Raw genomic sequence first — 14,161 nt, 5'->3', positions numbered from 1 at the left:
TAGATAAATCCAATCCAAATCCTAATCCGTTCAGAAAAAAATCTCCAATTCTAATCCAATCCAAATCCGACAAAATTTCACAAATCCTGTTTTTTCAAATCCTAATCCTAATCCATGCTCATCTCTGAAATATATACAGCCTAAAAGCTGCACAGCTTCACAGTCCAGTGACCACATATGCCTATTTTTTTTAAACCAGTTGTCCGGTTTTATTGAAATGAACTTCATTCCACTCAACATTTAATACTTGAACAATGTGCAAATTACCGAATCGATCGGAAACCCAGGTGGACCGAGGTATAAATACAGACATCAGATGTGATAAAAATGTAGCTACTAATGTTATATACAAGGACAATTTATTATAGCAGCTTCTACCAAATTAACATTACATTATTAGACTCCGCTTTATCTCATAAGTTTCTCTCACTTTTGCATCACACAAGCCACCATTGATACAAAAATTGCGCACATGACTGAATTCATATAGTATTCAAGAATTTGGTTTCCAGTTACAAGGCAATCAATGCTGTCAATTTACCATGCAACAATAACTAGGCCAATGTCATTAAGCCCATTTGCATGGCCGCTTGGGTCAGCTTCTAAGCTGACTCGTCAATCCAACTCTCTGCAGAGTCGCTTGGAGACGACTTGAGCAGTAACGGTACTGGAAAACGAATCCACACTACTGCTATCTACCAACATTTCCTGTTCATATTTCATGAAACCGGCACGCATTTCAACTGGGTGAAAATCAATCAGTATCAGTACATAATACTGCTTTTCTGATAAGCACAGTGTCTTATTTGTTCAGCGTCACAACTTATGAAGCGAGTATAGCCTCCGATATAACTTGTGCAACTCGGTATCAGAAAGAATTCTACGACGTGTATTTGGCCATGGCCATTCTAGAATCACGTAAAAGTATTTCTGAATATTTCAACAGTCGTAGCCTATTATCGAGCTGAATTCCAAAGTGCTGTGTATCACTCGAGTTGCGACGAACATGACCATGTAGACCAGAGGTCTCAAACTCAAATGTGCTCGCGGCCCAGTTTTTCAGTTTTGACGACGCCGCGGGCCGCAGCGTTTATAGGGGTATTCTATGTCTTTCCAAGTAGGCCTTATTTGGCGGGAATGAATTGTCTTATTGAACGTGAGCCGATCCGGCAGACTGACAGTAAACACACATCGTCAAAATGTGATTTACTATTGTATCAATTTAGGCCTGGCACGAAAAGAATCATCACATTTGTAACTATTTGAATGGAATTGTTGTTGTACTTGATAGACACCATATGGGCGGACAAATGTATGATGCCATCACAAAAGCTATCGGGTTATTATTTTGCAGCTACTGTGAATATTTTGAATTCAACAGATTGGTAATAGAGACTGATCTGATATCAAAACATTTTCAAGTTGAGCATTGCAATTCCAATCCAGGATTCAGGTATACTTCTGATAAGTCGGCTAAATCTCATGGCCGAATATCTTCAAATATAGGAGCAGAAAAAAATATAAATATAATATAAATATATTAATGAATGTGTCCTAGTGATTGAAATGTCGGAACGTCGAACAGCCCATTGTTGTTACATCGTTGGAGCGTGTACCACCACGATACTCGGTACCAAGTGGCCTTAATAACATGGTTTAGTGACCACGGAAGAAACTAACAGATTGCCAATGGTTGCCATAACCACTTGCTTCGTTAAATACCAAGCTGCGACCTTCTGATCTATTACTATTCCCTTGATTCGCGATTAATTTGTTTCGTCCATGGTTCTAACAAATTCACGACATTCCGAGTCCACTCGAGTCATTTTAATTTTGCCATCGAGTTAGCCCGAGTCCGAGTAATTCTAAAAAAGGTCGCGTCCAAGTCCAACGCACAAATTTCAGTCACGAATCGTCTAAGGGTCAGGTTTTGTCATCATGAATTGGAAATGTGGCGTAATCGTGAATCTTCCACTGCATGGTAGCGTTTGAAATGGATTTGATAGTGAAGTTTAATGAATAGTTTCAGGCTTTCGGAGCAATTTAAGAGGGAATTTTCACTTTATAACCAGAAAAAATATATGTGACACTTGGATATTGTCAAATTAATAAAAATCTAAGATGTCGTCGTGGGCCGCCCAAAATGCTCTGGCGGGCCGCATGCGGCCCGCGGGCCGCGTGTTTGAGACCTCTGATGTAGACGCAATCGGATTTACAGTACTTCGGCAAGCCGTCTCATGACGTCACTCGAAGACGACTTGGCTTCAAGACGACTTGACCATGTAAATGGGCTTATTGTATATCCAAGTGTCTTCGATTCCAAAATATTATGGAATAGTGTGACATGATTGCTAAGATTGAGAACACCAATTATGCAACAATTATAAGCCCGATTCACGACATATTATGTCGTAGCCACTCTTGTTATTACGACACTAATTCGAGTAGTTTCAAATTAGTATGGTGGTAATGGAATTCCATTAGCGGCATATACACTAAGGTGTGTTCAACTAAAGTTATTGAATTGAATAGTATATTCATATTAAAATGAACCCGAATATTTTCGGCTGACACTCGTCAGGGGTAATCGTCAGCAACTAGTAGTTGCTGACGATTACCCCTGACGAGTGTCAGCCGAAAATATTCGGGTTCATTTTAATATGAATATACTATTCAATTGTATATTGAAGTTCTGTACCTCAAAGAAGCTGTTTAAAGTTATTGAGGAATTGAGTTAATACACACATAGGCAATCACTAGGCTAAGTCATTGTTTTGTACTGACTCCCAGACATAGGCTAGGCATCACATTAACAAAACATCAACCTGTTTAGATACATAATGATATGCAATATACAAGCACATATTTAGGGTGTATGACTTCACACCACGCCATTTGAAGTTTGCTGACTAGTTCAAGGTAAGAACTGGTTAAAGTCCATCTGCTCATACCTTTGCCATCACCAATCTTCATTTCCTTGAGTACTTTCGGTTCCAGGTTGTAACATTGCTTGCAGACCAGTAGAAAGCGTCCTCTCCACTTATTGAAGAACTTTTCAAATTTGGTCGTGGTGTAGTCAACATTGTTGTGGCCATTCCATCTTCGTGCTGCCTTCTTTTTCGGCTTCGAGGTATTTTTGCTTATTGTTGCTGTTGCTTTCTTCGGCTCCTCTACACAAATATCAATGGAGCATGAGATGATATGCTCTGCACTCACTTTGGTGTCCGGTCTAGGCTACGTTTTTATATAATCTTAAACATACACAGGATTGAATAATTTCAAATGAGATATTACTGGATTTTAGAAGTCAATGTACTCATGGGTTGTACTAACTAGAGTCACGACGTATCTTGTGTTGTGACTTGATTAATTTGCTCTAAATCGGAATTGATGACCTCAAATCGAGTCATTCCAAATGAACTGGTCTGAAACAAATATGTTAAAATGAAACGGTGATAAATAGAATACGGTAAGTTATGGCGACAACAGGAAAAGTAAAAACATAAAAATATGTGCAGATGAGGTGATAATAAGCAGTCCAGACAAAAATGCAATACTGGAACAGGTAACTGGAGTAAGACAACTTCTCAGCACTGTTGTTGAGACAGGTGGTACTTTATGAATAATATATTACTTATAGCTTGGAGCAATGAGTTTTATGAGATATACCCTCATCACACTCGATTGATAGCTTTTTGACTTAGCGACTAAAATCCTTACCTGGCAATAACGCTGTAGCGACAAAGTCGCTAAGGTATAGCTTATTCCTGTCCAATAATTCCCAGACATCTTTTTCCATAGTACTGTGGGGCTTGCGACATTTATTGCCAGCACATTTTCGATTTTTGCACAGACTGTCCTCTTTCTGTTAATTACGGCATGGTTATTTAGAGTCAGAGTCATAAGTAGAACGTAGCAGAGAGAAACAAAGTTATTAGAAAATGATATCAAAGTCAATTGAATATTTTTGGTGTAGATTGCAAATATCGGACACCGAAGGATTCCGCATAATGCACTGGGTAAATAAGTTACATTTACAAGTTGTTTTTTACATACTGGAGTGCAGCATACAGATGAACTTAGAACATATGCAACAGCATAGTTCGCAAAATCATGAAATTCCATCATAATATTTAAACAATGTGTGTTACGTATTTGCACACGAGTCAATGTGTAACTGAACCTGACCAGAATGGTGTTGGCTCACGATGTCGCACTAATTGGTACAGAGATTATATATATTTACAATGTACATAATCACTTTCGGACTCAAAATGAATTTGTTCTTGTATAATTCAATATCTTGTCATTAGCAGAAAGCAACATTGCAGCATAAGTGTACGCCTTGCTTTCATCTATCATAGTGTCAAAAGTAGGCTACTAGTTTTCTGGTCATTTGTGTCGATTTGAAAAATGGTATTAGATATTAACAGCCAACAGATTCTATCTCCTTCTACTGATATGGAAATAAGGACATTTTTATGGACAATAGACGACAGAGTCAAGACAGAAAAGTTATTTGAAAAAAGGACTGTCAACTGTCAACTAAACAAGTTTGATATAACCACACAGATAGGCCTACATAAGGGTTTCAACGTTGTTTATTTATGGTCTGTGCTACATTATAGGTGTACATAAAAAATAAAAAACAAAGCTGAGATTATAGCGTTATACCAATACACACTTTGACTTGATGTACTTCCATATACCACTATAGTATCGAGATGAATTTTTGTTCACTGTTCACTGACCCCGTTTTTCGGGCAATTCCGAAGTTTGTACCAATTTTCCGCGCCACCATTGCTAGGAGCTGTGAATATCCAGACATTCTTCTGAATTCCACTGAAATGATAGAAAATTGTTAATACAGATCAGCGAATTGATCACGCAAGCCAAGCTACCACTATTTCTGAGTTTTTATCACTTAGAATCACCACCATAACTGAGCCATACAAGCAGGGGTCAAGCGAAGTCACTAGAACACCTAGTCGCAAGTATGCTTCAGATCTTGAGTAGAGCATGAGTTTCTTAACCTTTTTTGAAGCAGGCCAAATAGACAAAAATATCCCAAGGTTCTTGAACCGGGGTCCGTGAAAGGGCAATGTTGAACTATAGCCTAGCCTAATAAAGAAACAGCAAAACCAGGTTATTATTATTTTTCGACAATGAAGTAACGAGTGAAGCTGTGACTACCTTGTCTAGTCCTTAGCTCATTTTAGATATGGAATAGTTCAAATAGAGTTGAGCTTGATGTGATGACAGTAAGAACCACTGCTATAGGCTATTAGGTCACACATTGACACATGATTCTTGTACTGGTGTAGGCTACTTGAACGCACGAGATTCAGCAATTGCATGACGCTGATGGATTCATTGGGACACTGAGAAGATTATGACCTTACACTGATCATATCAACCATCAGTATATGAGCGTAATTTCCTCCAATACCGTACCTATGATATCTGTGATAAGAACTATAAATCATGTTTATCCAATGAATAATTCATTTTCATTGACGGGCCATTGACATCATGAAAGGATCCATTGTGGATTTTGGATATGTATGATTTGATGCTTTCGATAACTCTAATATTGCAGAATAGATCTGTAAATTACTAATGATCAATATATGGCATTCGCAAATTCTCAAACTCGTAGATTAAAGATGGTGTGATTATCCTTCTCAATGCTAAACAGCAAACTTGATGTTCTCAACAGCGTTAGCCAGTCAGTAGGCTAAGTCATGTTGATAGGCTACGCTATGGCTACTTCTGTCAGCAAATTTCGATACGCGTGAGTCGTTGAACTTCTGTTGTACTAGCTGCATTATAGCTATATGCATATTGTAGCCTACATTACAACAAAGTTTAATGAACTTATTTCTGTGTGATCAATGGTTTACTTATCAGTAAGAAATACTCAACCTTGCAATAATAATTTTATTTATGGCCTTTGAGTCACTATTTCGAATAAGAATGCTGGTTCCTTAAAAACCTACAACAGAATTTGGATACAACGTAAATATGCAACCATAACAGAATTTGTTATGATATGCTGAATTTATGAGCAACCCCTAAGACTGTTATCAAATTATATGTCTGTCTTGAATCAAGTCATAAATACAACTTTGCAACCCTTGAACTGAGCCATTCAGATTGTTGATCAAAAGACCCTTAGTATTAAGATAGAGAATATATGCATAACAAGGACAAGCCTATATATTTCAGCAGAACTGTGAATTGAAATTGTGCCGAACTTAATTTGTTTCTTTATTGAAGAGGGCATTCAATGTCATGTCACCGACACAAAGCAAATAAAGTAGACCGTGAAAAGCAGTGCATGGGTGACTCCGAAATCATATCAATATTTGTACACCAATCAAAAGAGAGAAAGAGAATTTATGAATTCCAACATCGAATACAAAAACACTCAAAATTATCAAATAAATGTGAATATATTCCTACATTTTTTCGTATATGCATAGATTTCATCAGTTTATAACACCACAAGATTACGATAAAATGGAAATATTGGAGAGTGTCGAAACGACTTGGAGTAGTATTTTAAACCAGACGCCCAAATTGGCCCAAATGTAAAAATCTTGTGAAAGCAGCCTGTAGCAATTATTCTGTGACCTATAAAATTCCAATCGGGACACTTATGGTTGATCCAAGATAATAGCCAGACCAATATCAAAAACTGGCAGTTCAAAACTCCTACCAGTCCTGAGAACCAGTACAGTCCTGAGCCAACGTTCCCTTTTATTGGAGTTTCATTGTAGAATATTGCAGTAGCAATCTTTTGACATTTAACAAATTAATTGAATGACTGCTCCAAGTGGTTTCGACACCTTCTTATCTTTTCATTATGTTGCAATATTGTGGTGTTTTGAAATGATGAAAATTATTAATAAATGAAAGAACCATTTCGTTGCTTCATAGCAGAAGTTATCGCCCCTTACTGCAACCATTTCTCATGTACCCAAATTTTCATTGAACACTGTTTAATTGTCAAATAAATCTGTAACTAACCGCTCAATAGCAACAAAACATCATTTTTCATAGTTTGCTCAATATAAGATCATAAAGTGGAGAGAAGATTGTTTCAGCACTCGAACATGACCAAAGCACGGTGTTCTATCTACTAATGAATGAGACTATTAATAAATATTTGATGTAAGTACCTCCAAAACAATTTAGCATATACAAGAAATTTTCAAACTTCCTCTTTTTTATAACGAGTAGCTTTTGCAAATCTCCAAAATTTCTACTACTACTACTTATAATTGACTGTAAATTTATGACATTACATTTTCAACTGGAATAGCATCAATGCCAATGCCTACTCATATACTTCCTGACTGCACTTTGCATGTTCGTTACTGCCACCATTTCTCATGTGAAACAAGAATAAAATTACATGAAATGTAAATTGTCACACTGAAAATATTTAGCTGATCTCAAAAAATAATGCAACGAATCATGGACGACTAATTTAATTCACTACTGTGAAACGGAGTATCGCCGCAGCAAATGCGCTTGCAGATTACGACTCTACGTAGTGCTTACCATTGCGTGCTGCAGACGCGGCAATCAACTCTGCATTGCAGCAATATGGCATCTCGGTAACGTTGTTTCAACTCTTTCCATACTACGTTCGCAGACTGCAGATTTGCTGTTGCCATGATGTAAGAATCTGACGTGAGCCTACCTCTTGGGCAGGATTGTGAGAATATATATACAACGTTTCTATTTCGCTCTCAAATAGGGTTCCTGCAAACATTCGTAATTACTACAACTATATTACAATACAATAAAATTATACATACTGTAATACGTGAAATTTCCGTTACCCTTTACTACCCTTGATATTTGACTATCGATATATCACCTTCCTATTTGGATAAATTTGTGTTTCACGCTAGCCTGTGTAAAGAGTTCTCCATTTTGTCGGCGCTCGAGTAAACATTCACCGCCGTCGACCAAGCACAGGCAGAGAGCACGTCTGTGAATAATTTCTATATTCCCGTCCCTTCTCACTGTCGTAATCTCGAACATTCGATAATCTCACGCTGCAATGCAAATGTAATAGACTCAAATTGAACATGTTGGTTCGGTGTAATGTTACTGCTTCCGCTCGACATGAGGCGATCAATAACAAGTGAACACGCCAATGGCTTACAAGGTATCTCATGGCTTTGTATCGAATCCTGGTAGAGTGTGAGATGATGAAATCTATACATCTACTATCCGAGTTGATGCATCGTAATATTGCATATTAAGCTTCGTGTAGCAATTCTGTTACAACTACCTGCAGGGTCGGGTATGAAAAATGATGTTATACTCATATTCTGTTGTGATATAGCAAGAGCATGTATCTGCATTCTGCAATCACCGGGATACATCTACAATAACGTTGCACCCTTGCACGTCGTAAATTGCTATGCTTATAATATCCGCCACTTGATACTAGAACAGACATAAGTATTAGCGATTTTACTAAGGGGAAGGAAGCTCGCTTCTTTCAACAGTGCGCCGCGAGCCATCCGGTGAATGGCATTTGCAATAGAGACGGTTGATAATATTTACCACGCTGTAGGGAGATAATGCCTGCTGGACGAGGTAGGCTTCTCTCTGATTGTTAATATGTACCAAATTCGAGAGAAGGGGAATAACCACGTACGATACTGCTCTTGCAAAGTGGGTAAGATAGAGGAGACGGACTTCAAAATGCGAGAGCAAAGTAGCTGAGGGCATTGTACCCATTCAGCCAATTGTTGACGAATGTATTGATCTCGATTACATCATCTCACGTGATGATCGGTATTGAGTACTTTTGTCGGAGTGGAAGACGTGTACCTCTGTACGGTAGCACCTTTCGCGTTTTACATATCAATAGGAGCTACACTGTAAAGTCGAAACTAATTTCTCTGCCGACACCTCTGGATTAAGAAAACACTTTGCGTTATATGGGTTATGGATGGGTAGATTGACGTAGATAGTAAATACAGTTCCTCAAGCAAGAGTTTGAGTTCGCTGATGTAGCCAATATTGCGTTTAAAAATTATGTCGTGGGCGCTGTACGGCTCATGAACTTCCGCATACGCAATCGATGAACCTGCTCCTACTTGTGAGTGCCGATGTGCCAATGCTGAGTTTATTTGATGAAGGCTCGCGCCGTATTCACAAACAGTAAATATCAATATACTGATGAACTCGTATATTGTGTAATTACGTAGCCGGGATAACTATTTCGTTAACAAGCAATGCCACCCTGACACATATCTCATGGGGTCGCAATTATATGATTCTTATCGAACTTGTGATCGAGTTTCGAATTACAATTTTAATTATTCAAAATTTTAATATTGAAACCTTGCCATTACAGCGACATAATCTCCTTCGCCGCTGAAAATCACGTCAAAACGGGCTACTATTGGTATACTCTTATATACACGCACAATCGCACATATGCCAGCTGTTGTATAGCATATTTAATATTCATATTGAAATGAACCCGAATATTTCGGCTGACACTTGTCAGCGGTAACCGTTAGCAACTAGTGGAGAATTGGAAAGAACATTGTACAATTGAATCGCATATTCATATCGAAATGAACCCGAATAATTTCGGCTGACACTCGTCAGGGGTAATCGTCAGCAACTAGTAGAGAATTCAAAAGAACATTATATCTACCAGTTGCTGACGATTACCCCTGACGAATGTCAGCCGAAAATATTCGGGTGCACTTCAATGTGAATATACTATGCAATTGTATATTGAAGTTCTGTAGCTCCAAGAAGCTGTTCAAAGAACATTGTGTATCGTGAAAAATGATACACGGAGGCTACACTCGAAAGGGAACCGACCACGCCTTCAAAATTTGTAATGAGAATCTTCATAAAATCTGTCGCACTGAAGACCTCTCATCCAGGGTTGTAACCAAGTCACATGGTTCCGAGTCACGAGTCAATCATACTTTTGTGGTTTTGACTCGAGTCGAGTCGAGTCATTTTCAATTCATCACAGACTCGAGTCCGAGTCCAAGTCACCGTTTGAAGGGTCAAGTCCGAGTCATGGTGTTATGACTCGAGTCGAGTCCAAGTCACAGTATTGAAGTCATGTTCAACTCATGTTTTCAATCCTGCTTGGGTGATATCGAATTCCTTGTTAGCGAAACATGCTCATTTTGTCCCTATCAGAGTCTTGGCACGTGTTTATTGAGGCAGATAACGGACAGGTCCTGGCCTCATTTACCGATGCTAAATATAACTTTACTAATCTTAGAACTTAAAATCAAATATCTCTCTTGTCAGTCTGATACATCACCAATACAAGCATTCAGTTTTTATTATGAGCACATCGACGATAGCTCACGAATAGCTGATAGAGAACCAACGAATTCACGTCTACATACTATCTGATAGAGAACCAACAAATTCACGTCAAGATACTAGTTGATAGAGAATCAATAGATGCATGTTTATGTAGAGGTATTTACAGAAAAAGGGAAGTTATTAGAGTAGAATGTTTTGGATATGAAAAAAATAGTCGGCTTACTACGATGTATTATATATATGAGAGAATTTCTCACTAAAATACTCCATTTATTTTCAAATCCAAAATATTCTCCTCTCACATCATTGATTCCACTTTTTTCAAATTAAGCCAGATTCAGTGTTCCTTTTATGCAACATAACAATTTTATCAAGTAACCACCCAGTAAAATAAAAAAGAAGTTATTTTAGAACAGCCATATTGTACAAACATCACACAACATTAGCCATTCATCATTATACTCACGTGCACAATGCACATACCTAACAAAACGTCAAATGGACGAGGGGCATTGTGTGTTTTCACAGACAGCAGATCAAATCAATGAGTTACACCTCAAAAATACTAATGTGGAAAGGAGATCCTCAGATATGTTAAAGCGGCATGGCCGTAGAATGAATCCACATCTACGAATACACGTTCCACTAGTGCACTAGATGCAGGAATTGACAAGCATTTTTGAACCACACTGAAGAGCATTGAATACTCATTCTTTCTAGTCGCCCAAAAATGCAAAGAATCATCGCCTTCAAATCTACACATAAGCTTATCAGTCTCTTGACCATCTGAGTCATTTCATTGGCTCTAATTGAACTTTGCTTCAATTGTTTGCTTGTATGTTTGAAAAGTCTTGAGTACTTTAATTGGGGAGGATCTATTACCTCTTCATCACTGGACGATTTTGTACAATGCATTATTGCTACTATGTATCATTTTCTGTTGTTTTTACGGTGGCATATCTGATATCAGACAGGTGCAACGAAAGCAGTATTGACAAATAGCGATGTCGGCAGAATTCGTCGGATGCGTTGATCTAGCCATTACGATTCGCAAATTCCTCATCTTCAAGTCATATAAAATAAGCCGAGTCAATGACTTGGGTCGAGTCATGCGTAATGACTCGAGTACAAGTCGAGTCAATCCAAATATTGACTCGAGTCGAGTCGAGTCATTTTCCCATTTCAAGAAAATGACTCGAGTCAAGTCGAGTCATAAAAAAATCGTGACTCGAGTCTGACTCGAGTCGAGTCATGACTCGAGTCATTACAACCCTGCTCTCATCATTCATTGATCACCAACAAGCTAAATTTATTGCACATATAATTCGAAAACCTAATGACAGTGTCGTGAAGTCAATAGCTTTTGAAGATGAAAGGAGACCCAAAAAAGGAAGACCCTCTGCAACGCTGATGAACAATGTCCTTATAATCGGAACAACACCGATATCAGGACATTCTCGAAAGAAGCCCTTTCATGCGAAATTTAATTTAAATTTGAAATCTTTGATGCTGTCTTTTTTGATGGATACTTCCATCACCTCGATGATGTTGCTCTTAGTCTGAACGAAGACAGAGCTAGACCTATATCAACAATCGTATCACAAAGCATGCATGACCTCACCAGCATGGAATGAAATCTAAAATAAGAAAGCGTACTATTCAAGCTGCTGGAGTGAATCATATGGTGACGATGGTATCTTCTTAGCACACGTAAACTGTAAAAAAGCAAGGGTCACAGACAGATAGACAGTTATATTGAATATGAATCGCAATCAAAATACAATACATTGAGCAGCGATACAATCGATACAAAATGAATTAAATACTAACAAAATAACAAAGAGATAAAAAATTTACAGAGCATTATGAATTCACAACTAACGAAAAGAATTTCGCGAATGCCATACATACAAGCAGTTTCTATTATTAAGTCCTCAATTGCCTGCATTTTGACTTGAATGTGGACACTGGACAGTGGACATGCTGCATATCCTATGATATTCGAGTTAGCGGTTTGCTGAACATGGTTCCATATTAATACCGAGAATGCTATTACCGAGATGGACATTACCAAGAAAGGCAAGAATACTATTACCGAGAATGGACATTACCGAGAATGGACATCACCGAGAATGGACATTACCGAGAATGGACATTACCAAGAATGACATTATCGAGAAAGACAAGACCGAGAATGGCAGTGGCGGCTCGTGACAATATCGGGTGGTGGGGCAAGGGCTGCAAGCGACTTTTATCAACATGACGTCACAATGGCGTTTTCCAACGTAAACAAGTAACTTAATGATGGTACGGTAACATGGATTTCCCGGCAACAGTGATTTTAACGTATGTGCCACGAGAGGTCTGCTGGTGAGCTGTGACTTGAAGTGTGGTAACTGCGTAAACGGCGTACGGAACAAAGATTCAACACGGTTCATGTTCGCATTAGACCTGACTAATTATCTGCAGAAATGGAAATGACTATAACTCGAGAGATAGCGTAAGCCTAATTGGAAAGGTCAACGAATTCGGACAGATACGCAATTGTTATCTCATAGATTGGGCCTGTCCTATTGAATCCAAAACATCATTCTAAAGAACTAAGAATAGCAGCCTCGGAAATTTGGTCTCGGTAGTCGGTACAGCATAAGAGATTTTGGCCTTGAAACTGGAGACTGTAACACGACACATACGTTTTTATTACTGTCTTATAGGTCTGCTGCGAAATCGCCTTTGGAAAATATATTACCGAATAAATACGTGGATGAAAGCCTTAAACTTGGTACACTGTTACATGACATTATCGAGAAGTGGCCTCATGGCCCTTTTCGGTATGGTACACTGTCAAAATTTATGCGAACAGACCAACACCGAATTTTGCGTAAAATTTACTGAGGAATAGGCTGATCGAGTGATCAGCTGTTAGCCGCCATCGAAAACGAAATAACTATCGCGCTTGACAGGGGGTTGTAAGCAAATGGCTTGAAGGCCACAATTTCACGGTGAAATTGACATTGGAGAATATAATATCAAAGTAAATATTTGAATGCAAACTGAGAATGATATCATCATCTCTGTTAACGTTACCGCAGAACACCGGCTTTTGCGTGAAATCCGCAATGTGTTGTAGGCTAAAGTGTCAGATCGGAGCACATCTTTACCACACTCGACCTTGATAACGAAATTACTGCCCTAATCATTGAGTGTCAACCTTGAGACTTGGCACAGCGTTCGATACTAAAATCAAGACATACCGTGCAAAAGCTTATGACGGATCTAGGTAAGGAGCATCGTTAAAATCAATAGAGACCAATACCGGCTTTGCGTATAATCTGTTAGCGATAAATGACTAGTCAGCTCTCACTCGAATTAGGAAGCCAAATTACCACTAACACAGTTCAGTGACAAACTTGAAACTTGGTACAGCGTTCGATACTAACATTAAGACTTTCCGTGCCAAATGTCATAACCGATCTCGGTATTGAACATCGTCAAAACCAATGGATACCAATACCGGCTTTTGAGTAAAATCTGTTTGCGATACATGACGGATCAGCACACACTCAACTTCGGAAACGGAATTACTACCCTAAACTTTAAGTAGAAACCCTGAAACTTGGGGCAGTGTTAAATACCACCATCACGACATGACAGAACAAGTTTCAAGAGTTTTCATGGTGTGAAACCCCATTAAAATCGACCTATACCAGCAAAGGTCGACTAAACGCAGATGACGGTAACAGAGTCCAGCTATAGATACGATTGTTACATCACACCTTAAGGGCACAGAGCCATCGTGCCCCGGTTGCTCGGTAATTTTATG

The 14,161-nt window shown here is 38.5% G+C and overlaps 1 protein-coding gene across 1 annotated transcript in view; it reads right to left on the bottom strand.

Moving 5' to 3' along the window:
- The window catches only part of LOC145446706 (3'-5' exoribonuclease HELZ2-like), a 48,182-nt gene extending 39,635 nt beyond the window's left edge, over nucleotides 1-8,547 (bottom strand). Inside the window, exons 1-4 of the mRNA XM_080325056.1 lie at nucleotides 7,570-8,547; nucleotides 4,752-4,842; nucleotides 3,721-3,865; nucleotides 2,952-3,170 (exon numbers count right to left, since the gene is read on the bottom strand). Coding sequence (XP_080181182.1) covers nucleotides 2,952-3,170; nucleotides 3,721-3,865; nucleotides 4,752-4,842; nucleotides 7,570-7,685 — 571 coding nt within the window. The 5' untranslated portion in view covers nucleotides 7,686-8,547. The remainder of the gene's footprint in view (nucleotides 1-2,951; nucleotides 3,171-3,720; nucleotides 3,866-4,751; nucleotides 4,843-7,569) is intronic.
- Between the last annotated feature and the right edge of the window lie 5,614 nt (nucleotides 8,548-14,161).

Source organism: Botryllus schlosseri, chromosome 9 (genome assembly GCF_051294905.1).
Source record: "Botryllus schlosseri isolate E-star chromosome 9, Bs_hap1, whole genome shotgun sequence".
Taxonomy (NCBI): domain Eukaryota; kingdom Metazoa; phylum Chordata; class Ascidiacea; order Stolidobranchia; family Styelidae; genus Botryllus; species Botryllus schlosseri.
The sequence above is the reverse complement of the archived record's forward strand: the minus strand, read 5'-3'. Positions and strand labels throughout refer to the sequence as shown.